Source organism: Pyrgilauda ruficollis, unplaced genomic scaffold, assembly GCF_017590135.1.
Source record: "Pyrgilauda ruficollis isolate IOZ18807 unplaced genomic scaffold, ASM1759013v1 scaffold66, whole genome shotgun sequence".
Taxonomy (NCBI): Eukaryota; Metazoa; Chordata; class Aves; order Passeriformes; family Passeridae; genus Pyrgilauda; species Pyrgilauda ruficollis.
Genome location: NW_024528377.1, coordinates 184878 through 212087, shown reverse-complemented (window position 1 = coordinate 212087; position 27210 = coordinate 184878). Strand labels below are relative to the sequence as shown.

General features: G+C 39.6%; 1 protein-coding gene across 2 annotated transcripts in view; it reads right to left on the bottom strand.

Moving 5' to 3' along the window:
* Positions 1 to 1428: 1428 nt before the first annotated feature.
* Positions 1429 to 27210, bottom strand: part of PHF21B (PHD finger protein 21B) — a 156278-nt gene continuing 130496 nt past the window's right edge. For both annotated transcript variants that reach the window (XM_041484496.1, XM_041484497.1), the window contains 9 exons: positions 25565 to 25687; positions 20581 to 20632; positions 14574 to 14650; positions 11805 to 11859; positions 7311 to 7333; positions 5839 to 5997; positions 5085 to 5160; positions 3877 to 3980; positions 1429 to 1653 (listed from right to left, as the gene is read on the bottom strand). In XM_041484496.1, the coding sequence (XP_041340430.1) occupies positions 1429 to 1653; positions 3877 to 3980; positions 5085 to 5160; positions 5839 to 5997; positions 7311 to 7333; positions 11805 to 11859; positions 14574 to 14650; positions 20581 to 20632; positions 25565 to 25687 (894 nt within the window). The remainder of the gene's footprint in view (positions 1654 to 3876; positions 3981 to 5084; positions 5161 to 5838; positions 5998 to 7310; positions 7334 to 11804; positions 11860 to 14573; positions 14651 to 20580; positions 20633 to 25564; positions 25688 to 27210) is intronic.

Genomic DNA, 27210 nt, shown 5'->3' with positions numbered 1-27210 from the left:
ACCTTCCCAGGCAGCCGCAGGACACGGGGCTCTGGGGCCAGGCAGCACCTTGCAGAACCAGGAAGACAGCTAGAAAACAGTCAGGTGCACTGGGATTTTCTCAGGCTAATGCTTAACACTTCCCAAATATGCTAAACCCAGCAAAATGTTAAAGAGGAATCAAGTTTCCAAAAACAAAATCCTCCCAAACATTTTTAATTTTCCATGCCCTGTCCCTCCCCCAGAAGTCTTGTGTTTGAGTCTCCAGTTTGAGAAACAACCCCTTGAGGCAGTTTTTTTTTTTTTCCCTGTACCATTTCAGCAGATATTTCTACAAAAAACCCCAACCAACCCACCAACCAACCAACCAAAGAAAACAAAGCAACCAAAAAAAACCCACAACAAATGACAAAACAAAAAAACCCCCAAAAGCTCCAAAAAAACCCAAAACAACAAAAAAAAAATCAAAATCATTTTGCATATCTTTAAAAATGCAGTACAAAAAGGTTTTTTTTTTTTTTGGCATATTATCTGTACTGGCAAGAAACAAACCCCAGAATATTTATTTGCTTTTTTGTTTAAAAAAGAATCCAAAATGAACAAAAAGACAGAAAACCACAAAATAATCACTTTAAAAAATGAAACCCAAACTGTCAAAGATATCCACTGTTATGGTTGATGCTAAACCTTGCACAAAAACTCCATGAGAAAAATACACTGATAGCAAAATAAGTAAAAAGGACCTGCAAAAGGAGTTTTACAGTCGTATTTTTTAAATATTTTGGAACGCATATACAGATGCATCAGCATGAAAATACTTCAATATTTTACTAGAAATGCTAACTTCATACAGTTTCTTTATTTAAATATCTGCAATTCTCAAGTCTAATAATATGGAAAAAAAAGATCTTTTGTTTCCAAGGCTCTGTGAGTGTCTGTGATGCTGTTCAGGTCACAAAGACCCCATAGCCAGGTCACCTGAATCAATGGGGCCAAACTTGCTCCTCTGACATCCATGTCAAGTGCTAAGTAGCTCAGTTTCTGGTCATCTCACCGATTCCCCCCCACACGTAGCTTTCAGCCCAACTACTTCTCTAATGCCTCACTAACTCCTCTCCCCGTGGAACAGAAAGCCTCTCTGCCACCACAAAAGGCTATCCTGCTTCCTCTATCAGCCATGCTTTTCCAGTTCATCCTCAGTCATAAATACATTAAGGCCAACATAACAAAACAAAATGTCATAAGCACTGAAGGTCTTGGCAAATACAAAAGTGCAGCACAACCCGCTCTGTGGGAGTGTGCTGCCACAGTGACCTACAAACTGGGCTGCCTGGTCTGCAAGTCTCTAAGTGTATCAAAACTGAGATTGCTCCTTCTGTCCTTTGTTCCAGTTTCATCTCTGCTCTGCTCATGTGCATAAAGTTTCTCGTGGCCCGTTCCTCAGAGCTGTCAGTTGTTACCCTGTGATGGCTGCAGAGCTTTGTGCATGGCAGCAGAGGCAGCCGAGGGTTTGATCCAGGGGATGGATAGCAGGGAGGTGGTGGTGGTGGTAGTCATGGTAACCTGAATCATCTGCTCATTTTGTATCAGTCTAATGAGGGTTTTGAGACGTTCCAGGGATGACTGAGTCCCTTTCTGCTGGGCCATCAGGCTGGTTTTTAGCTCTAAGCATTTCTGTCAAATAAAGAGAAGGGGAGAGAGAAGGAAAGACTGAGAATACATTCAAAGTGGTGTCAAACATCTCTGCAAACATCCTTTGGTGCCTTGGGTGCACATTCTGCTCAAATGAAGTATGTTCTCCTTTGGGGAAAGCAAAACCACAGCTTAACAAATGGAGCAACCAGCAGTGCTGCACACATTTGCAGCAGCTGTCAGAGGGAACAATATTCTTCCCAGGCAAAATGCATCTGGAGGATGTTTCCAACTCCATCCTGTAGACAGCCTGGCAGGAACACCTTCTGCACTCCACAGAGATGCCTGGCACAGGAGTGCAAGAGCTGTGTTACTGAAAACACAGAAGGCACCACTCAGGTCTCTCACTCTTACCAAAGGACCCTGATAAATGTTTTGTGGGTGAACCTCACCAGGATGCATTTCATATGTGCCACACATTTCAGGGAATAGGCACTGTGAAGACACATTAATCTCACTGAACATGATGTCAATATTTTTCCAGCAGAAAACTTTGCTCCAAGACACAACTGTTATAACAGAGCACTCACAAGAAAGCTTTCATCCCTCAGGGTGGCCAAATCTCTCCCTGTGATCTCTTGAAATAAAAACCTCCATGCAAATGGGCACGAGAGCAGAAGCGAAACAAAGGCATCCCAAATCCTCCATTTCTCCAAGAAGAAGAGGTAGGAAGAATCAGTAATTCTCCTTTCCCTCCGCAACCATGGACTGCTGCATCCAGCACCTCATTCTTCAGTGAGGGACAGACGCACACCCTGAGTCTGCCTGCAAGATGAAAGGGGCCTCTAATACCTGAAACCTGTTTTCTTTCTCCCAGTGCACCCAGGATTCTGACCAGACTGATTACTTGTCTGCAGATTGCTTCTCTCTGGCTATGGTCCAGACTGCCCAGGGGTGGGATTCTCCAGTCCTGGGGAATTGGGAAATGGTCACTTGAAGATCAACTTGTCTGGAAAGCAACTGTGTGGAGCTGCTCAGACGTTGGTTTAGAGAGATGAAATTTCAGATGAAAGATAAATTAGTTTCTGTTTTTACCATTGCAGCTGTGGGATGTATGAGAGTGCTCTTTTTCATATAAATCTCTGTTAAAATGTCAGAATGAAATTGCTCTGTGTGGGACACCTTTAATTTATTTTCTTCTTTCAAGTGGATACATTTCCAATAAATATAATCATTGACTGATATTACCATTTAAATAAGACAGTGTTGTCCACTGGAAGACCCTGATTCTGCTTAGGTAGGAATCTTACTGATTTTGACAGCCATGACACACACCTGATAGTTGACAGCTTTTCTTTTTCCAAATTCCTCAGCCCACTGCACTCTCCTACCTATTACACACACATGTGGTTCCATTAGTGCTATACACATGCACAGGGAATATACAGTGATGTCTTTCAATAAGTTATTGCTTTTCCTTCCACTGTGTTTTACCTGATAAATATTTTAATATGTCTTCTCTGGATAACTGCAATGGTAAAACAAGCAGTGACCAGTTACTCCTGCAGCGGCCACTTGGATTTTTCCAGGGTAAGGAAGTGACAAATATTTATTGAGGCTGCCATGCAAACTAACAGCTGCTTCTCAGGACAGAGGTAGCCCCAGATAGCTCCTTCAGCCATAAAGGGTAGGAATTAGGCTTTGAATTCAGCCCATTCAGCCAGAGACTGCTCCTCATTGCACAATATGTGTGGAAGACACCTCCAGACAACATTTAGCTTTGAAATGAGTTTGGAGAGACAAAATAGTCCATGTGCAGTCATGGAGAGATGCTACAACATTCAGTAAAGATGGTTATTTCTACTTAATAACAAGAGGTTTGAGCTAATGGAGAGGCAGCTACCACCAGAGGACACACTTGTGACTAAACTTTTCACCTAGAGGATGGAAGTACCTTGAAGTCATTGGGTACCTCAGAGCTATGCATGCAACTACAAGGAAGACAACCATGGCTATTTGTGGAGTTTTGTGTGTGTTTTGCCACAGAAATTCAAGTGATTTCTCCTCCTCTGCCTGCCAGAGTGGCTTACTTTCGTGCATAAAGAAAATGCGCATGTACTTCCTCAGAGAGAAACACATTCACACTTGAAAATCTATTGCTTGGGAGCTTGAATAATTTTCTAGCCACAAAATACAATTTTTTTGGGCTTAAATTCTTTATAAACATCTCTTCAGGAGACTGTGTGTCCCCATCAGGTGTCCTACCTTCACTGCACTGTTGAGAAGTCGATCTTTTTCTTCTAACTGTCTATGCTCACTCTTCAGCTCACTGCTCCTCTTTAATAACTTTCGCTTCTCTTCTTCTTTGACTGTGGAACAATAAGATTAAGGATGCGGAGGTTAAGAACAAGGATGTGCTGTGCATTTGAGGACAGAAAGCAGAAGCAGGTATTTTGCATGGTGAGTTTAGGGTCTCATTACCCTTTTGTCAGCAGGTACAGCCAAAGAAATCTGGAGTTTCTGCTTGCAGGCATTTCTTCACTAAAAAAGTGATTGGGCATTGGAAGGGGCTGCCTAGGGAGGTGGTGGAGTCCTCATCCCTGGAGGTGTCCATGGAACAACTGTACATGGCACTCAGTGTTCTGGGCTGGTTGACAAGGTGGGATCACTTACAGGTTGGACTCAATGAACTTGGAGGTCTTTTCCAACCTAAATGGTTCTGGGATTCTATGCATGTGTCAATGGTTAGCACACAGGAGGACAACCCAAAAGATACAGTGCACCTTTAAGGTGAATTAAAATTAGGCTTCATATGATCCTGGAGGTCTCCAAGAAAGTAGCATTTAGGAAGAGGCCAGCCCCTTGGAATGGCAAGTTAGTGACCCTAGAAAAGCACAATTATAACTTTGGCAGACCTCCATAAAGGTCCTGACAAATATGATCTAATGCCCCAAACAGCCTATTGTAATAGTGCAACAGGGAATTAAAAAAGAATAATGCTCAATGCAGTACTGTCACACAGCATATGACTCAAGTGGCTGCCATACCACGTAACAGTGAAACCATGAGAAGCTGGTGCTGCTGTGGTGTCAGGGATTAGTCAGTGTGGCATTGTGTACACACCCAACTACGTGGCTCTGCTCAGCCTGACTCTGCCTCACAATGATTCTGCCTCAAAATCCTGTTTTCAGCACTGTTCCAGGGAAGGCACCGCTTTGATGACAGCTTCCTCCAGGAGAGTGAAGTTCCTGAGAGATCACTCTCAGCTTCCTTATGGAGAGAAGATGGCAAAGGAGCAGACCAAGGGGAAGGGGACAGAAAAAGTCTGCCCTCCCCAGTCACTTATGGCCCTATGACCTACACCATCAAACCTGGCAGCATTGTAACACTACTTTGATATTTCAGCTAGGGACTCAAATAGCATTGCTATCATGAGCAGGGAACCCCTTGTCAGTGGCTGAGTTAATCCCTACCTGTTTTATGGGTAACATAGGAGTGAACAATAGCCAGAGTTCCAGTCCATGGCACACTGTCATCTTTCTTTAAAACCTATAAGCCAGGAAACAATAAATGGTTAGGATTCAAAAAAAAAAAACCCACGCATTAATGTTTGCTCCAGCCTTACAGTTTGGCAGGACCAGAACTTGGGTCCTTGTCTCAGAACATAAAAGTGATCTCAAGGCTAAGCACAAGGAACTCTGTGGCACAGAATCTACACTTGAGTGTTTTAATAATTTTTTTTCTTACTTGTGCAATCAGCATTATTCACAGCAACGAGACAGTTTAGCATATCTCACATAACTGTGATGAACAGTTGTGTGTAACAAATGTGATTTAAAGAAAAGGAAGTTTTCTCCTCACACCTTTCAGATCCACTGGTGAACAGTGTCTTCTTCTGACACTGCCTCCCTCATCTCTAAGATTTACATTCTTTTGTCTGGCTACATGCTGGTGGTGTTACTGTAAACAAAGGAGCTGAAGAGACATCTTAAGGGGACAATTCTTAGCAATTACAGGCAAGCTACAGCACTCCCTGTGTGTTCTAACTCTAGGATGCTGAAAAATACCAAAAATAAATACTGCAAACTGCACTAAAAGCCTCTCAGTACTTCTTTATCTAATGTAGTCCACTGAGCTACGACCATAGGTTAGATTTGTTTAGGGGTACACAAATCCAAGGTGTCTCCCATTTTCCCTTCTTGGTACACCATGCTCCATGTAGCTTACCTTCTGTTGGCACTTTGGGCAGACCCAGAGCCCTTTGGGGGCAGTTTTGAGGGGTGGGTCCAAGCAGTTGAGGTGATATGCTCTGGGACATGTGCCACAGGGCTGCAAGTTAGCTCCACGCTTGCAAGCAGTGCAGTGTTCATCGTGATGGATCTCGTTCTGCAAGAGAAGGGTGCCCTGGGTAAAGTCAATCCATTGAGAACTTCTCTCTACACAGCATTCAAAGCCTCTACTGCAGCAGACAGGCTCCTTCAAACACGAAATCTAATTGTCAAAAGGACCCTGACAGACACAGAAGACAGAAATAATAGATATATGATAGCAAGAAATACAAACAACAAATGACCCAGAAGCAAGTTACATAAATTGAAACAGAAACATAAAACCCAACTAATCAAACACAGGAGAGAGTCGACTAATGTAGCCAGATTGTGATATAGGAATTATTTCACTTTTTTTCTTTGCCAGTGTGTTACTACAACACATGTATCCCCATGCATGGCTCTGTCCTGGATGAGAGTTAGTGTGGGGATCACTTGTCTGTCACACCCAGAGCAGAAGGAAGAAAACAAGAAAAGGGTTCTGGGGAAGAAGCACAGTTCCATGTTTCATTCCCACTGCCTCAAAGGCAGCTGGGGAAAGGGGAGGCTGGAGCACAGCCTTGGGCTATAAACCCTCTTTTGTGAACTCCTCTGGCCTCTTTCTCCCTGGCACTAATTGTTCTCTGCTCAGACTTGCTTTGACAATCTTTCTCCAACAAGACTGATTAGTGCTTTGTCCAAAGCAACACACAACATGAACTCAGACTCATCAACAAAGTTACAATGTCATGTAGTACTTTGCTATGTTAATCCGGTGGCAACATTAATTACTCTTTTTAATAAAGGAGACAGTGATTCTGAAGCTCTCATGCCTTGTGAATCATTACAAAAAATAAAAAATTTCCTACTGCTTTTCTAGGAAGTAGAATAGTAATTTTATGGGTTTTAATTCCAAAAGCATGTTTTCATTTTTTTGAATAGTAATTAAAAAGTTTCATGGCAGTTTTAGTCAGGGTTATATCTTGAATTCTAAAGCAGTCCTGCCAAAAAAATCACTCTCCAAAATATTACTCTTTATAAACTACCTGCTCAAAGAATCTTAATTTTAACCCCAATGTAAGGAGATTTAATCTTTATGAACTAGAATGGTTACTCATTTTTCTTATAAAATTTTCATTAAACTCATAAATCTGGACTATCAATTTCTCAATCAGTGGAGTCAACAAAGGGACTAAACTCAAGCCTTGCATGTGAAAGCCCAAGAGTTCATCTCCTTAAAATCCTAGCTTAGGCACTCAAAGCTTTAGTTAAGTGGGAGAAGTGAACACTGCAATTAGGTACCTTGAGAGACACTACAATAATCAGAAGCAAGCACTGGATACACAGTGATGAGAGAGATACCTGCTATTACACAAACTTTGCCACACATACCTTCCAGAACGAATCCTCATTTGCTAGCATGTAAAAGAAGGGCAGAAAACAGATCAGTGGAAAATACATTGCTGCAGCGGTTGCTACTTCTGAGCTGGGGGAGTAATTTTAATCAAGATGTGGCATGGGAGATCAGGACATGGTCAAAATTAATGCAGGCAGTAAAGAATGTAACAGCAAGCAGTGGAATTAGCATTTGAGATTTAAAAATGTACATTGCAGGTATCCCATGTCCAAAGGTCTGATGCTAAAAGGTCATAGTATTTGAAATTATCAGAAATTTTCATTTGCCAGTGGTCAGAAGGTCTTCCTGAAGGACCACAGCATGCTGGGTGTTGAAAAGGCTGGCCCTGAACCAGCAATGCACTTAATGTGGAATATGAAATGGGTGCCTCCAACTAATTGTTAAACACAGATTTAAATGTTGAGCTAATTCCTGGACAAAATGGCCAGCTCCTGTAGGAGTGAGCCTGAGGGTATCACCACATCCCTCTCATCAGACTGCTCCCACCCAGAACACCTTGGGATGAACTGAGTCTGTACCGATTGTATTCACAACCTGATATGAACAAGAACCAATAGAGCTCACTGGAAAGCAGGCCAGGCCTTCCATGAAAAAAAAAAAAAATAAAATTGTGGAATTCAACACAATTTGGTCCAAAAAAAAAAGCCAGAAAAAGTTAAGAGCTTTATGGAAACTGCACAGTGTGCTGCAATTTCTGCTGCTGATTTCATACAATCACAGAATATCCTAAGCTGGAAGGTACCATCAGGATCATTGAGTCCAACCTCTGGCCCTGCACAGACACCCCAACAATCCCATCCTCTGCCTGAGAGCGTTGTCCAAAGTCTCCTGGAGCTCTGGCAGCCTTGGGGCTGTGACCAGACCCTGGGGAACCTGTTCAGTGTCCCACCACCCTCTGGGGGAAGAACCTTTTCCTGATGTCCAGCCTAATATGCCCCTGGCACAGATCCAGCTATTCACTGGGGATCTTGCAAGAGGCTGGAGCACACTGTCCCAGTGAAAAACGCTTAATGGACAGGGATTTCTTTGGATTAAAGTGGAGACAACCAAAGTGATATTTCTGTCCTGTTCTCCTTCAGCTCCCTCTCTGATCAGAGTGGGAATATAGCTGTCCTACTGTGATCCCTCCTATCAGACCCACCTGGAAGCCCCTCCCTCCGCTGCACACTGGTTTTACACACTGATGTGTGCATACACGTGAAGATGTACACGTGGGCAGGCCTCACACACATGTAGAAGAGGAACTGAGATTATAGAAACACCTTCACCTAACTTGGTGAAGGTGTTTCTATATTCTATATTCTATATGCCGCTCCTGCAGAGTGCCAGAACAGGACAAACACTGAGAAAATGCAGAAGCATCCTTCCCATGCTGGCAGTTTATGGGCTTCCCTAACACTGAGCTTGCATCTTCATTTTTATATTTAACAGCCTTTGATAGATTTTTTTCTTCCATAAATTTCTCTACTTTTCCCAAGAATTCTAGTATACTTTGGCAATGAGGTCTGTAAATAATCACAGCCTTATAAAATGTGTAGATGTTACTTCACATCCAAAAATACACACACAAAGGTCCACCACTGTATGACACCATGATTACTCAGGGGATATAAATGTTATTCAGATAAACAGAGGCTTGATAATTGATGAATCTTTTGTACAAATGATACATGTCAGGGGATGTGACCTCATTTCAGAAAAGACATTTTCATTTAAATCAATCCTGATCAATTAACATTTTGATCAAAATTTACAAGAATTGTCCTCTTCTGCATATCCAGAAATGACAGTTGCTTCCTGGACATCATGGGGATTTTTTTCTAGTTTGTTTGTTTGTCTTTTCACTTTTGCTACTAAGTTTTAAACTTCTTAAAACACATCCACTTCCCTCTTCTAGCTGCTGAAAAATTAAACTGAAGACAATACTTTTAAAGGAGCACTTTATAAGAGAAGGGCAGCCATCTCTGCACTGAAGCTGGAGAACTGCATCACAGCAGAGCCAAGCAGTGTGGGACAGCCCCTGCCTTCTGCTCAGTGCTTGCACAGCATCCAGCAAAACAGTGCTGGTGCCAAAAATATCCTTGGGGAGTTCTGCTATAAAGAAGTCCATCTCAACATTCTCAGAATATGTGGAACTCCAGCAGGTATCCTGGATTCTGGAAAAACCAAAGATACAGGACTCAAAGAGGAATTAATGATAAAGAAGAGAGGTTGCTGATTTCCAGGAAGCTCCAAGACAGCTGCAACAGCAGATGTCTGTCACTTGCCTACTTCCTTGCAAATAAAATAAGAAACATGTAATGAAAGGGAGGTCTGAGATATCAAAACCTAACTTAAACCCACCAAGGGGCTGGAGGCACAACCTGCTAACAATACCATTCTGTCCTGATTTCTCACATGTGTTCACATGGGAAAACAAGTGCTATGATAAGACAAACAATCTATTACGATTTTAATTTTGAATATAAAACTAAGCCAGGAATAATATTCTTTCCAATGGGGCTCACATGAACCTGGCTTCCTGCTAAGAGGCATGTCATCATAGTTGCTTACTGTAATAACCTCTCCTCTCCTCTGAGACCAAATGCATTAGAGGTAAGTAAAGTAATGCATATGGTAAGCAAGCCAAGTGTCTGTATCTGGCATGTGGAATTTTGAAGGCAGAGGGAAGCACTGCTGCCTTTCAGTTGGTGCTCCTGTGGTGCAGGAAGTCAAGGCAGAGGCAGAAAGGTGAATCTCAAGCACTGAACATGACACTTAACAGTGAGATCAAGCGAACACTGAAAAACTGTCAAAATTTCATGTCTCAATTATAATTACCCCTGCAAATGCTCCTAATACCGAAATAATATTTAACTTAGAAAAATGTCTCTCTTCCCTTTACTTCTAATAATCTCAGTAGAGAAAAAGCTCTAAAGGCAAAACAAGGGCAAGGACAGAATCAAATTTCTTTACTGGCTTTGTCTCCTCTTCTGAAACTCAAATTTCTCACTTTCTTTCTTAAAGTAGTACATGGGTCTTGTCTGAAGAATTAAACTATACTCAACATTCTCTGTGTTTCACCTCATATTTCCCAACTCTTTGTCTTCTCTGTGTTGCACATTTTTTCCTGAAATGTGCTTCTTCCCATGAGCTAATCATCAGCATCCCCAAATGGCTCCTCTGAGATGTTAATTCTCAAGGCATTTACTATTAAGTTCCAATATGAAGTTCTTATAAGCACAAGACTGGAAGGCATCTGGAAGGTAATCAGGTCTAGATTTATGACTCTACCTCTTGGAATCAGAAAAACTGTCTTTCAACCCTTGTTATTGAAGCAGAAGTTGTGGGAAATTTCTGGTGCTTGAGGATGGAGAGCAGTTTCTTAAAGCGCATGGAAAGACGCACATGAAAAGCCTAAATAGTAATTATTTTTTAATATATATTTTTAAGTACTTGGGGTTGGCAAAACTACTTTCTTCAATCAGTTCTCTCACTGCTTAAAGTGCCTGTCTTAGGTTGCAAGATGTGACTGGGGGTGTGTATTCTATTGCCATCTGTTAGAGGTGGGGTAATTATCTTCTGTTAATTGGGCCAACAACTAAAACCAGGTGGGGCAGTTTTCTTTGTCTTTTCCACAACCAATCCTCCCTCCAAGAAATATCATCTGTTAATGGGCCAGTGAGTGTCACTGCATAACTAATAAAAATTACATCAGCCCATTGTGAGATGCTTTGCCTAGGGGAAGGAGCGAAGCATTACTACCTGGATATAATCTGAGATTTAGAATACCACAATCAACTTTTTCCACTGGATTCCTAGAGGAGCAGCTTTCTTTTCCACTAGATTCCCAGAAGACCAGGCCCATCTACGCCACCACAGGACCTTCAGAGGAAAACTCCACCCTTCTACAGGATCACTGCCCAACAGAACCACAGCTGGCACTGCAGGAGGGCTGCAGCCACCATTTAATGGGACTGCTGCCAACACCCTGACCCGCAGGGTGTCAGGGCCTATTCTGACTCTGGCAGTGTTGTTTTGTATTACTGCATTTCCATTTTTTTTCCCTAATAAAGAACTGTTATTCCTACTGCCATATCTTTGCCTGAGAGCTCCCTTAATTTCAACATTATAATATTTCAGAGGGAGGGGGCTTACATTCTCCATTTCAAGGGAGGCTTCTGCCTTCCTTAACAGACACCTGTCTTTTCAAACCAAAACAGTGCCAGAGATCAGATTTTCCACTGATTGCACAGGCTTTGGATCCATCTCTACAAAATTTGGATCCATCTCTACAAAATGACCTTTAGCCTTATCCTTCCATTGGTTTTGCAGGAAAACAATCTATTTTCATTCCATATTAAAAAATACAGGGACATTACACAAAGTAATGCCCTGTGGTATCCTAACAGTAACTCACATGAAATCCTACTAATAAATCTTTAACACATCATTAGAAGAGTAGTATATTCATTTAAAAATATGCTTACCTCTCGTTGAAAGGAACAAGGGGTTATTCAAATAATTCGATGCAAGGCGTTTCCGCTACAAGGGAAAAGAAACCAACCCCCATGTCACTGCGGTGCTCTGGTTGTCTCTTACATTTCAGATTATCAGTCTCCATGGGCTTACCTCATAACTAACCAGCTCTCCAAAAGCTACTTAGAGACCACTGACACAGTCAGACAAACAGTTGCATGATTTACCTTTCTAACAAGTTTTTTTTTGTTGTTGTGTATTAGATTTTACTAAGAAGAGAGAAATACAAATTGTGAATGTTATTGATGGGATTGCAGGACACATTGCATGGGCTGGTAAGAGCAAGACTACAGCAAAACTAATTCCAAGCCCAACAATGTCCATAAGGGAAAATTGTTGCTGTGAAATGACATTTTTATTTGCATATATAGAAATGGTGATGGATTTCTCACCTGCAGGAAAACCACTACTACCTTTGTGATACCTGCCTACAGCTCAGAGGAACATACTACATTTGCAAGCAACAACTGAGGGCCTTAGCAAAGTATTTCCCTTTCAGAAATGACTGTGCAGGACCTTGAGGAGCTGGCAGGGATTTCAGTCTGCTGAGATCACCAAACTTACAAACAGAGAGCACTGCTACTATGTGAGATGTTTAACTCATCTAACACAGCCCATGGCCAGCCTTGTCTGATGGCACAAGCTGTGGTCAATAATAGTCTGGACAACCCCGAATTGTTCCTCTGAGCCACCCAATACTTGTACAGCAGGACTGGAAACAGCACAATTTTCCTCCATTAGATGTTGTTAGATTCAGCTTGGAAGAAAATTAGAGGGGTTTTGCTACTAAATTTTTTATTCTGTGGTGAAAAAACTATTATTTTATAGACAGATGCCTGCCAGTCTGTTAATGAATTTTGAATAGATGTTTCTTTCTTCAAAAAATAACCAGCCCAAAATGTAACACTTTCCTATGAAAAAAAAGGCTACTGAGGGCATGAAAATAAAATGATATCTCATTTTTTTTAAAGAACAAAGCTTTGAGAAGAAAAAGCACACCATTCAAGTGAAGACATAAGACCATGATCATATTTTTGCAGTCAAAGTTACTACCACCACTACAAATGCTGAACTCCTGCCATTTTGAGGGGTGTTGGCAAATAAAAGGTCTAATTTATATGCAATTTCAATTTAAACAATCATGAATTAAAGATCATTCAGTATACTAAATTAAACTGCACCAAAATGCCTGACATGCCACCAGTACCTCAACTCCCTGATTAGCAAAGCAGTCTGAGCAGCTAATTGATTAGAGAAAAAACATCTGCCTCCATTTTACTTGGATGACATTCCCCGTGGTCAGTACTTAATGACAGCTCCTAATGAGGACACAGCTGATCAGCCACAGGAGTCTTTCACAGACATTTCTTTCTCTTTGCCATCCTTCATTCAAGCATATGCTTTTGAGAATAGATATGATGAGAAATATATGATGAGCTAGGGGTGCAGTAGTCATCTTCTCTTCCACCTCTCCAAGGTAATAGAGTTTGTTACAAACACCAATCTCACTACAGCCACAAAACTCTGCTGCAAGTATTTTAATAATCAGGACAAAAATGTCTAAAGAGCTACAGATTTAATGCTAGCAAGGCTAAAGTTCTACTGTGTTAAATACTGCACATATGGACATCAGTATTTGCACTGAAAAAAGAATAGTTGAGGAATTCTGAAGAACTCAAGTGCCCAGAGCTGCTCTGGAGAATACAAATCTCCAGTGCTTTCAAAAAAAGAGCAATCAAGCAACTCAGCAGTTTGACTGCAGCAGTTTCTTCTTAGCCTCATCTGTTTGCTATCTGCCAACGAAGACAGAAATCTGAAATACTGGCATACCAGAAATTCTGCATCACTTATGCCTAAATAAAGAACAATCACTTTCTTTAGTCTTAGAGAGCTTCAAACACACTCAGAGAAGCCTTGCTTAAATGGAGAGCTGGCTGCAATTGAGTTTCTTCCCAGTAAAAAGTTCAGACAGTAAACCCAAACTGTGCTGAAATTTTAAATGTGAAATTTTAATTGGCTGAATAAATGCATATTTGTTAGTTTAGAAACAAAGAAAAAAAATCCAGAAAAAGTTAAGCCTTTTTATATGCTGCTTTTACACCAAATTTGCAATCCAATATTATGCAGGACCAAATTGTGATACTACTATAAATGCAACAGTGTAAGTGTAACAGACAACAGAGATTATCTAGAGCATTTTATTTTAATAATGCATTATTATATTTATTATGCAGATTTCTATACCCTCTGCAGACCACACTGATTCTTAAACCAACACACCCCTTTTATGAATGTCAAAAACTTTAAAAAGCAAAGATTATTATTGTTATTTATAATTTGGCACATAAAAAAGAGAATTTATTATTTGGCACATAAGAAAAGAGAAATAGCAATGCACATTTGAACATAATGCAGCACTTCTGTTCTCTAATTATGATCTAAAGGGATTGCCTTTGTAGATAAAAGAGTAATTAGGTGCCACATTAATTTAGTTCTCCTGGACTTAATCAAAACTAAGATGAATTCTAGTTTGGAGCAAGTGATGTTGTGTGGTGATAACCTGTTGCTTGGGCACTGAGATATTTTCTTTCTTTTCTACATCAGGATCTCTTTACAAGTAGCTGTGCTTCTGCATTCATATATATTTTTGTAGTAAAAAACACTTAGACCTTTTATTGATATGAAATAGAACTGTGGTAAAAAAGTGAACGATAAAGTACCTCTGTTTCCAAGAGTCCACTGTAGGCTGGATTTGCTGTGCTTCTTCTCTTTCTTTCCTGACGCTTGCTCTGGATTTCTGTAACCATGGAAAGGAACATGAACTGTGTATTTCTCATTCATCAGGGAAAAATGTAGATATAACTTGTTATGTAAGATGATTTTACCCTCAGCCCCTTGAGCTTTGTGTTCCGTTTTAGTTTCTAGAGTATAATTGGGTTGCATCAGCATTGATTTTTGCTGCAGTTCAAGGTTTGACATTAATAAGCTTTTCCTTGTGAGATTCACAGGCATTTTTTATTTTTTTCTTCCTTCAAAGTAGACTTCTGCTGCCCTACAAGAATTTTATTATGATCTCTTCAGACACATATTCAGCAAGCATCATCAGAGAGCCTTCAAAGTACTCTCCATGGAGGCTAGAAAAAGCATCATTGAAATGGCACAGCTGGATTCAGTTCTAACCAGGGTGTGATGATTTATCCACCCAGAATACAACTTCATAATCCTGAGCTTGCAAAATGTCATTATGAGTCATATGTGGATGTGTGTGTCACTGCAAACACCAGCACACAGATGGGCTCTTTGGACTGCAGCCCATTTCTCCCTTCCACTAAATGGTGACACCAGTTGAAGATGACACATGCTGAGGACTGTTTTAGCAACCACCAGCCATGTGCACAACTCTATAAACACAGAGAGATGGAGCAGATTACTTGGCCACAGAAATCTGTAGGTTTAAGGCTACTTTGATCTGAGCCAGGATTCCATTTATATCACATGGAATTTCTTTCTCCAGCTCTTGACGTCAGTTCAGAATGCTGAGATTATTACAAGCATGTCTTTTAGAGCCCGTTATTTTGATTATAAACCCCAGACACACTTTAGCAAGGAGAGGCACAGCATCCATCCCATGAAGTGTGTGCTCTATTCCAAAATATTTCCTGTGTGAATATTGTAAGGTAAAGTTTAGACTTTGTGCTGAAGTACCAGAGGGTAGTCTAAATGCCCCCATGGTGGTGATACGTCTGTTCTGTCTTGCTCTGTCTCAGAAGGAGAGGAACTGGCAGGAGCATGTTCTTCAGCCCAGAGGCCCTAGAGCCCACCCAACAGAAACTCAGGACACCATCTGATTATGCAGGAGTCTTTCCTCTTTCCTGGTGTCTTTCCTCAACATCTGAGCTGAAGAGGTCTATCTCAGAACACACTCAGCACCAGAAAATGGCCTTCAGGGTATTGAGCAAGATCTCCCACCTGTAATCCAACAGTAAGATACAGCTGAGCTTTCAGGGTGTTTATACACTTGGGAACTGGATCCCCAGCTTAGTTCTGGTTTCCAACACCCTTTTCAAGAGCTGATCATTCCCCTATACTATTTTAAGCATTGCTACAGTACAGGGTACCAGTATTTTTGGTCATGTCTTGGACATGGTGTCCCTGGAGATGAGGCCAACACTTTATATGGGTTTTGTACTGGCCTAACTTCCAAGATATGGATTTAAAACTTTGCCTTCACGAAAGAGTATCGGCTAAGCCGCTGTGCTTGGAGTGATGGATGCATCAGAAGGAAACTAGATGGACAAGAAAAACAGAAGAGTAACTACTAGCTGGGTTTTTCTATGGTACAGGGACACGTCACCTCTCATGTTCAGAAGGTGTCTTCCCCTTGGGCACTTCAAATAGCACCGTCACATGCTGCTATGTGACTCAAGGGGCTGCACAGGATCTCACCACCAAGAAATGTGTGATCTGAAGCTGCACAAGGATGTGAGATAAGTGTTTTGGCTGTAACCACTGTAACATCACATTAACATCATTCACACTATGCAGACTCCAAAACACAGGATCTTGTTTGGGAAACAGTTTTGTCCTACTGTGAAAATATTTCCTATTAAATGCTCATGTGTCTGTGCTGAAATATCCACCCTGAACCTCCCAGGCTCTTTGAAATCATCTAAAGGGAGTCGTGCCTCAGCAGCAGGGTGAGTGCTACGTGCAGATCCAGTTGCCTCTCAAAGCCACAAAAGAGCAATGTTGTTCTTGATGTCAGTGTCAGCTCTTCTAAGGGAAATGCTCTCAAGGCCCAAAGGTAACAGAGATGTCACAAGTGAGGAGCCTTGGTGCAGCAATAAAACAGGAAGCGGCCCTCATCTCACTCTTTTCTTTGGTCTCAGCAGTGTGAGCTGGAGCTGTGGCTCTTGCAGCCAGGCTCAGGACCCTTACCAATGAATTCAGGGCTTGCAGCATCTCAGCACCGCCATGGCAGTGCAGAGAAAAAACTGGAGTTAGGGCAGGCCTGGTCTTCCAGAAGTGGTCTCAGGGATACAATATTGGGACTTTCAATGGCCCAGAAAAAAGAAACAAAGAATTCAATGCAGCAGAGTTTTCTTTGTATGTAACTGGGCCAAGCATCTCATAAAAGGACAGTGATAGATCTGTTGCTCTCTGTCCTTCTTGGTCCCAAGTTAAAGAGAAAATTTCTTTGGTACATGTTCTCACCAAGGCAACAGAAAACATTTGGTGGGAGTCTGAATCACACATATGGCAGATACTTGGAATGCAGCTTTGGAAGAGGCATTGCTATGGTACAGAGATAAGAGATGGCTGGGATGAAAAGTAATAGCAGTGGGAATACATGGAAAAGAGGAGAGAGAGAGAGAATAATGAATGGAAAATCTCGAGATGTACAATAGCCTATGCAGCCGTCAGGGGGGAGAGCACTTTCTTGGAAACAAAGTACCAATTTTCACTTTCGTGTAAACAAAAATATCATGCATCTATGCACATGTGGAGTGGTTCTGTCAAGAATTACACCCAGACAGAGCAAAAGCATACACTGGTGTGCTATCTTTTGTTACTTGTTACTTCTGCTTAAAAAGTATTGAGTACTTTTCAGAACAGGATGTAATAAAGTTAAATTAAATTTGTTTCAATTGATGAAATCATAAATATTTCAGTAATCTAGATGCACCAAGATATGCATTCTTAGAATGACCTGAAGAGTCCTTCTTTTAAAGTTTTGCTTTCTACCTTTCTTTTTCTTTTTTTTTTTTTTTTTTTTTTTTTACAAAATTGTAATGCTAGAAGGTGTTTCTAATAGCTTAGAGAAAGAGTCAATATGTTACAACCATGAACTGCATCGTGAAATTGAGCTATCTTATTCCTTAGCTTATCAATTTAAAAAATAGAAACCAAACAGGAAAAATTAAACTGTAATACATTTGACAAAGATGAATGAATTTAAAGATATGTTGGAGGCCAAACTCCAGTGAGCTGCTGCCTTCACCAATAAACACTCTGCTTGGTCATTCTATGCAGCCTGTGATGGCAATTTTTCTTTATTTAAAAATATTTTATTTATTTAGAAAAATTTTTCTTTATTTAAAATTTACAGGGAAAGCTGTACCTTGCAGACTGTCAGTTAGTGGAAGCAGCTGTGTTCATTTACTGCTAAAGATGCCTCACACTCAGACTCTGCAGAACAGAGCTCTTTCCCCAGGCAGGGAATGCTTGTGTGGAGGTCAGGTGAAAAGGCTTCTAGGCAGATAGAGAAATACACATAGAAGTGGATCACAGCCCTTCACCAGAAAATTAATGAATAAAATTAAGGAAAACTGTAACACTGTGAATTAGAGATACTAAATTAATAAGCTTTTAATGATCCAATCTTGATAGAGTTAAATTCCAAAAATGTGAAATGGAGAAATAATTAGAAGTTTTAAAACAAACTGAACTGTGTAATGACCACTGCTTCCTGATAAATAGCAATGACTGATGACTGTAAACATGACACAGTAAAATAATAACCTTTAGCATGTGAAAGCTATAAGGAAATCTCTGACAGTTGTAATCACCAATTCTGATGAAGAAATATCCTTTCCATAATAAATAGCTCTTGGTTGGAACCATTTATTTAATGCTAGTAGAAATATAAAAAGTGAATTTGTCTTCAGGAATTGATTCTGCATGGTGAGTGTTGTAGCAGTTTGGTTCAAAATGAGCGTCTCCACACTTGGTGTAGAACAGAGAAGAGCACTGCTTGGCATTTTGAACATAAGTAATAAATCCACATAAACAATTTATTAGTTCCAATAAAATCAAAGGGTATAGAATTATTCAAAATTAAGTCCTCTCTCTTGTAAGCATAATTCGTACTTCTGCATAATTTCAAATGTTGTCCTGTTTTCCTTAGACAAAGAAAACAACAACCAATCATCATTTGCACTTTTTGGATTATAAATCTTCTCCCCAAATTGTTGTCGCTTTTTGATTTCCATTTCAATCCATGATCATTAAGGGATTAAAAATTATGAAGGCTTAAAATTTCTTTAAACCGCTTTCAAATTCTCAGTCACTGGGACATTAAACTATTTTTTTTAAATGCAGATTTAAAGAGGAAAAACACTGAAAAATGGGAACAAGACCCACAGCAAACCTGCTGCATATACTGAGGAGACATTACAATTTAGATGCATTTTCTCACTAATTCACAACTTGTCTTTAAACCAAAGGACTGGAAATCTTAATAAAAAGAAATCAAGCTGAAAATGGTAGATACCTTGAGACAGCGAGGTAGCTAAACATGCTCCTAAGTCTAAAGCACATAAAACTTAAACTCAGTGCACTGGAAATTCCTAAGTATTTTGTTTACTATGGTTCATGGGATGGGTGGTAAATATCAATTGCCTTTAACACTTTTTGTGATCAAGAATCACTGTCAGCTGACACAGATACCAGTTTTTTCTCCTTTTACTGGTAGAATCACACCAACTTGTTGTAGCTGAGCTTGTAACTAAAACCATCAGGGTGCAGATCTTTACTTCAAAATACCTGCATCATCTCTGTCCATGAGAAGTATTCTGCAACCCCAACTTGTCTCACACCACTGGTAAATTTGCTAAACAAACTCCTTTTTTCCCCCCTCTCATCTCTAATTTCAGAACAACAAAGCTGAGGCAAAGAAAGATACAAATCTGCTAACTTTTGCAAGCTATTTTTGGAAGGTTGGAGAAGGAAACTGAAAACAGTGTGATGCTGATTTTAGCTTATGTGCAATATTTGTTTGATGTCATATTCAGGAGCCTGAGGAGACATGCTAGATACTCTCAGGTAAACACAGGATTTGATGGGAAGTTAGTTAAGTTTTTGGCTAAGTGGGGAAAAGAGAGGGAAGGAATTCTTTGTGAGAAGTAGTCTTAAGTAAGTAAAATCTTATGAAACAAATGCCAGATTTTTTACCACTACTTTACATATTATTCTGTGGAACTCTAGAGGTGACAGACAATCAAGTCAAAAAGTGAAAGTCCATCTCACATGGGAGAGAGCAGAGGGCACTTGCTGCATATCTGGGCAAACATCTTTGAACCTCACAGATCCATCAACCACATCAGTGGCAGTCAGGACCTTTGCAGGATTTTTGTTTCACTGTTTCTTCCAGGTCTTAACATCTTTTAGAGGACCATGATGACTGAGTGAGTCCAAATACCAGCCTGTGCCAAGCAGCCTGGTGGCTGGCTGCAGGGCCAGTCCTCATGGCCTTTGAGCATTGCCATGGGGTGGGAGGCAGAGTAAGTAAGGTCACTCACTATTGTGAGACTGAAAGGCACAACTGTGCAAAGGTAACCCTTCATCTGATTTTTTCATTTTAATTTTTTCAGTTTTCATGCCCTTCAGAGAAGGAGAGAAGGAAAAACAGAGGGAATCTTGTTGATGCGTATAATATCTGCAGGCAGGGATCAGAGCATGGACTGGGCTGTGCTCCATGGTGCCCAGCAACAGAACAAAGGCAAAAACTGATGCCCAGGAAGTTCATCCTGAACATGAGGAAGAACTTCTTTTCCAGAAGGGTAACAGAACACTGAACAGATTGCCCAGAAAGGCTGTGGAATCTCCTTCTCTGGAGAGATTCAAAAGCCATCTGAACACAATGCTCAGCAATGTGCTCTGGCAGAGAAGCCAACAGAAAAGATTTCACTCAAAAACTGAACTGTAAATCAACATATGCCACCTTACCTTCCAAATGTTCTGTTGTAACCAGTCCTAGTGCTACCATGAAGGCAATTTTCTAAGGAAAAAACAAATGGGTTAGATTTTCTACTATAATGATCATGGTAAGAAAATAAATACAATTAGCATTGACAGAATAAACCCAGTAAAAGTCTTTTAGAAATGTATCTTATTTGAATGCATAGTAATGTAAAGAACTTTAACTGAAGATTTACTTGAGATATGCCTGGTTCTCCTTGTATGATTACATAAATTCAAACAGTTCAAAGATGCCTGAAGTCAATGCTAAATGACTACTGATCTTACACAGCACATGACCAATATTCAGTCAATTCAATCAGTTCAATTTCACATTGCTAGCTGAATTGTTTCTCAATTCTTTAGTGAAGTAATTTTGTTTTATTTTTTACAATCTGGATATGACACTCTGCTTTTATTGGAAATGAGCAAGCTGTATGAACTGCAACAAGTATGAACTGTACAACACTAAACAAGACATCAGAAGCATATTGAAAGTCCCCTCCCATTAAAAAAAAAAAACCAACAACTAACCAAACCAAAAATTTTCAATCCCGGGAAATTTCTCTTCCCAAGTTTTAAAAATAACATAGTGTGCATGGATTGTGAAGACATATACTGATCCAACATTTTTCCTCAATGGGGAGTGAACAGACGTCTCCCACTGACACTGGTGAACTCATTTTGCAGCATAGAATCTGATCTAAAATATTATTCACAACCCTTCTAAACTATATATGCACAAAACATATCTTCATACCAAAAAAATCTTCAGGACATGCTGATGCAGTGATAGGACAAGTATTGGAGCAGATTCTAAATGCTCTGCCAGTGATTTGTCACTGGAAGATGTTTCCTTGCAGAAAGATTTTGCTGAAGTTTTTATCGCATGTTTTTGATGAAAACTGAAATTACGCTGTGTTTTTACAAGCCCAAACTGAACTGAACTCCTTGGTTTTCAGTCACATTTGTGGGGCTTTGGGGGCCTCCTCTTTCTGCTGTGCTGAACGATCTTGTTGGATTTCATGAGGTTCAGTTCCACAGGAGAGACAATCTGACTATGCAACTCAAGCTCTTGGGAAATCCAAGCAAGCAAAGCCCACAATCCAAGTCTGAGGAAGTGTACAAAGACCACAGGAAGATGCAATTATCATACCTCAAATAAAATGTTTAGATTTAGGTCCAACTAAAACACAGTGTTTAAGCAGTAGAAGGTCAAAACATTGTTTCATTCAAAGAGTGTTAGGAGAACATGTTTCAACACTTCCAAGTCAAAATTAGTCTGACCTTCATGTTTTGTGAAAAGCCTGATGATTTAACATTTCAATTCAGTTCAGGATAAAATCAACTAGTAAATCACCAGATCTACAATTTTCTTTTCAATTCTGACTTTCACTCAGTGAAATCGTGAAAGCAGAAACATCCTCATTTTGTAGATGAAAAGATCAATCTATTGGGTGGTTCATCAAAATCAGAGGGTTAGGACTGGACATCTCTACCACTCCTGCATCTGTGAAAATACCTTTGTCAAACACCTGAACTAACACCCATGTAAGTAGAAATAATTCCTTTCCACAGCCTCAAGAGATCCCTACTCTCCAGGTAGATTAAAAAATGGTGGTGTAGTGGCACTGGCAATTTAGATATATTCACACTGTATTTCTGCCATCTATATCTGTGGTAATTACACGCACGTGTTCATTTGCAAATCAGACCTTGATTTCAGTAATATTCACTCCTTACATGCCTGAAACACCAGCCAGGCACAGTGGGGGCCCCACACCTGAAGGAAAAGACGAATATTTGATCCACTGTGCAGATCTGAGAAGAAAATTATTCAGCTGAGTAGGATTACAAGCTTCACCTCAGCCCCCTCAAAAAGTGACAGTGGCAGGATACTTCTCAGCACTGTGAGCAAAAGTAGTAACAATTTTAGGGATAGAACCAGGAAGATGGAATGGTTAATGTGTGTTTTCTCAGTGGTGTGCAGAATTCTTGCATCACCCCAACATTAAGCTGTAGATAAAGCACACATTTTCTGATGCTTCAACTGAAATTTGTGTACTAGAATGTTTGCTAAACAATTTCCTCTCTTCATGCTGAAGTTGTTTGAATATGTATCTAACTAAAAGCAACATACTTGCTTAAAATATGAAAAGCTATAACAAGTAGACATGATAATTATCTTATGATTAAACACAGGAAGTTTTAGCTTTTATAGGGACTTGAAAGAGGGTTCCTTTTAAAAAACCCAGTACAAGCAGTATTCTTTTGAACAAGCATATTATTTTAACAGCCTACTTGTTTTTATGGGTTTTGCTATTTCACACCTCTGCAGCTGATTGGATTAAATTCAAAATCTGACTTCCACTGCAAAACTTCCATTTCAAATATCACAATATTGTTTGTCCTCTGTACGGGAAGTTGCAAAGCCAAGACTTCATTTTCTCCAGATTTTCAATCCAGGCTTAATACTAGCATTTAGTTCACAATTGCCATTTGTCTCTCTTGTGCTTAGGAAGAATTAGAACACCAGTAACTAAATAACCAGCATTTGTGGCAGTAATTTTTCTTTTCAATAAAAACATTTTAGAACGACAATATTGCCAGATAGTTTGCTAACATGAATTTTTAAATTATCAAAAGGGTTTTGGCAGAATTCTGTTTCTCTCTGTGTTGAACTCAGGTCTCTTCAAGAAAAAAAGAAAATATTAACCCTTCACTCACCCCAAACACCCCCCCCCCCAAAGAAATGAGGGAAAAAAACCCACAAAAAAACAACATCCAGGGTATTTTCTCCTGAGAGAAGCAGCTCCCTTTTGTAATTAGTCCATTTCTTTTCAGAAGTCATCCTGGTGGGAGAAGGCCCATCACTGGATCCATCATCATTGTTCTCCATCCCCAGCTGTGCCCTGCTGATGGGAACGAGGGGTGGCCTCCTCCTCCTCCTCAGTCCATGATCAGCTTCAGGGCTTTCCAGCAGGATGACCAAGCCAGGAGCTAAAGACAGTAATTATCCTTGCTCTTCTCTGTTTGTTCAGGTATACTCAGTAACTGCTTTGGGATTCCTGGTTACTGCCAAGTCTGGTTATTTCTAGTTAGCTCATTTCAAATTGTCAGTGGAATTTGTTAAATCCCAACTAAGTTCTGTACAGAGCTATATTGGAGTTCCTGCCTCAGTTTTCTGCTTTGAAGATAAATAAAAGTGAGAAGTGCCTTGAGTGCCTATTTTCTTTTTAAAAATACCATGCTGTTTTTGCTTTAAATTTAATCATCTGCTTATAAGCCGTGAGTGCTTTTAGAAATACACAGTATGTCTTTTCATGAAGCAAAACAAAGATTTTCATAAAAGCATTTCATTTTGTAATTACGTGTTCTATTTATGTCATTACATGTATTTATACTAATTATGATGTTAGTTCTAATTACACTAATTGCATAAATACATGATAATCAACCAAAGTTTACTTTCAAAGAACAAAAGAAATTAACTCCAGACCTACCTATTTATGGCTGTGCAACAAACCTATGAGAAGAACTGTCACAGTTTAGGGCACAGTGTCAGCACCCTACCCAGAAAATTAAGGTTTTTGAGACCTCCAGTAAACAGGGTAGGAACAGTGTCTGTGGTTAGAAAAAAGGTCATTGAGATATTCTAGTTAGCTATGTAATGAAAATCTTACATTTTTGAATCCCATACCAAAAGTGTGCCCAGTCCAATTGCCTCCTCCTGCATCTCTCTGGAAGGCTTTTATTCATCATTTTTCCACGGGGGAAAGTTACAGGCAAAGAAAAATCAATGTTTTATCCTAGCATTCTGTTCCTAAGCACAGCCTACTGGTCTTTCTGCCCAAAAGGTGCTACAAAATAAAGAAGTTTTTGGAAACACCTGCCTAAACAAAACAGGATTCTACAGTCCCATCATTCCATGGTAATGAAGATTCATATAAGGGTGAGTTTTTAAACTTGGGAGGTTTCCCAAGCATAGTTTTGCAGAGCTTCTGCATAGAGCTGTGATATTTTGGGCTAAAATATTTATCCTTAATAATTTTTTAACTATATGAACCTACTAAAATAGTGAAAAAATTGACCACACGCACGCCTCAAGTAACATATTTTATATTGTAATAATCCTCTTAAACCTATAGCTCCAAGGATGCTTTTGTGCTACACATATATTAGACTAGTGAAGTTAAAGATTTTACAGGAGCTGAGCATTTCTACAAAAGAAATAGATTCAGCCTGCATAACTTCTCAAACTGCCCTAAAATTACACCTAATATAATGCGAACATATCCAGTCAAAACCCAAAATACCTGTTAGAGAGACCCTATTTCTACAAAGAGCTGCATTTATATTTCTAGTTTAATCAAAATTATAGTTCCTAAAAGAGATTTAGTCTCACTACCTGCTTTCTACTCTTACCCAATTTAAAGGATTTAATGTACTTCAGACTAGAATCTGTGTACATATGGGAACACATGTACACAGCAAGTGCAGGAAACTATTAATACAATCTAAAAATTGCAAGATTCATTACAAAGAAGATGATAGAAGCTCAGCTTACAAAAGAAATGTTAATTCCACCTCACATACAGCCTCTAAATCTGATGCTATATGTTTGACAACATAAAAGAAAATATCTTAAGCTTGTATACACCTTTCACAAGAAATCCAGCTACAGCCATGGGGTGCCTAGATTATTATGAGACCTTTAGGTATTATGAGACCTCCAAGTCTTACATTTTGTGACAGTGGAAGGTATGAATGGTGCAAACCAAATTTGTCAGGGCATTCACTGGCAGGGGAATTACCCTGATTGCAGAGACTGAGAGGAGAGATGAACAGCTGGCAGAACCACAAACACAAATAAAGTAATTGCATATGCACAGAGAAGAATGTTTAGATTTGGCCCCCATAACTTAACCATATTGTAGCTCATCTATCAAAAATTAAAAAAAAAAAAAATCACCTCTGGATTTTCCTCCTTTTTCTTTTTGGTAGCAGGCAGTCCCTGAGCTGACTCTTCAGGAGATTTCTTTGTCTCGAGTTTACTTTCTGTCTGGGTTTGGACTTGAGGTTGAATAATGATAACCTGAAAGACAATGTACAAATAAGAGAATTCATTATATGAAACTGGATTTTTCTGCCTGAAACCTTTGAGTCCTCTTTGAAGGGTTACTTGATACCCTAAAAATAAGAAATGTAAGTCACAAGTCAAAAGCATAAAACAACAGGATTCTTAGGTTAAGTATGGCTCTGAAAATTAGGAGACTTTCTATTTAGAGGACTTGTGAAGGTGGCTGAGAAGCCATGCTTTAGCACTTGTGTTAGTGATTTTAAGGTCTCTCCTTTGATTTTATTTTATGTATAGTAGTAGAGATGGGATTACTAAGCTTTCAAACACAGTCTGATCTCAATTGTACCAGTGTTTTTTCAGAATAAGGACATGGGGATGGGAAAGAAGGTACTCCTCACTTCAGTCCTCAGCCTTTACATGATATAAGCAGTGGATGTCCAGTTTTCTGTAAACTAAATAAACAATATTTTTTTAAATTAAATTTAGGTCTTGTTTAGAACCTATAGGAATTGTGACAAACATCTCATTCGCACATTTATGGTAGTATATCCAGCTGCTTATATTTGAATTACCACATGAAGATTTACATGATGCAGGTCACATTATCTATTAAATTAAAAGGAATTCATTTCAGCCCACAAAACTACACATTTGACTTCATACCTATAACCAAAAGGACTGTGAAAGCTTCAAAAGGACTTCCCAAGGACCATCATCTTCTAGATAAAGATTATTAGATTTGAACACTAGGCCTTTTCCTTTTACTTCCTTGCTAATTTTCAATCAATGTTGTTTAAGTGCTAGATACATTATCTTAACTCAGTCACTCTAGAAGATTCAAGAACACAAAAGGAGATGGTTTTCTGAGCCAGGAGCCATTTTAAGTAAGAGAAAAATAATTTATGTCAAAGAATTGGGGAAGAGATGTCTGCTTTTATTTACCTCAAAAGCCATCCTACATCCTATATATTTTTTTAGTGCTGCATGAGAACTCATGCTGCCAACAAGCCCAAAAGTAGCAGGATCCCAGTAGTAAATTACAGTGAATGTGTGCTTGGTACATTAGCAGCCTGTATGGAATCTGTCTCTGGTATAAGTGTGGTAAAGTTCTTGCATTCCAATGCTGAAAAGCAGTACAAAGATGAAAGAAGTAATTCATAGCTTGATTTTTTCCTTTTTACTGATTCATCTCCTGGTCAGTTCTGAAACCCTGAGCTCTCATTTCATTTGGTCTTCCCCTGAAAGAGCAGAAGGGAATCTCTCATAATTTTATGTACTCCCTGGGGTCAGTGAACAAATCGAGTATCACTGTGTCATTGATGAGGGAGTCCATAGGAAATGTGAGCCTGTACAGAATTCAGGATTTTATTAGTGAGGATTGGCTTAAGGAAAGACAAGTTCATATTAACAGAAGGTCCTGTTAATATCAGTCTACATAATGATGTGTTTTGTTCCCAGTAAAAAACAGGCTAGTACACAGATAAAAGTCTGCTAGCTTCTATGTGTCTGTGTAAGAATTCCCCCATTGCTTTCTGATT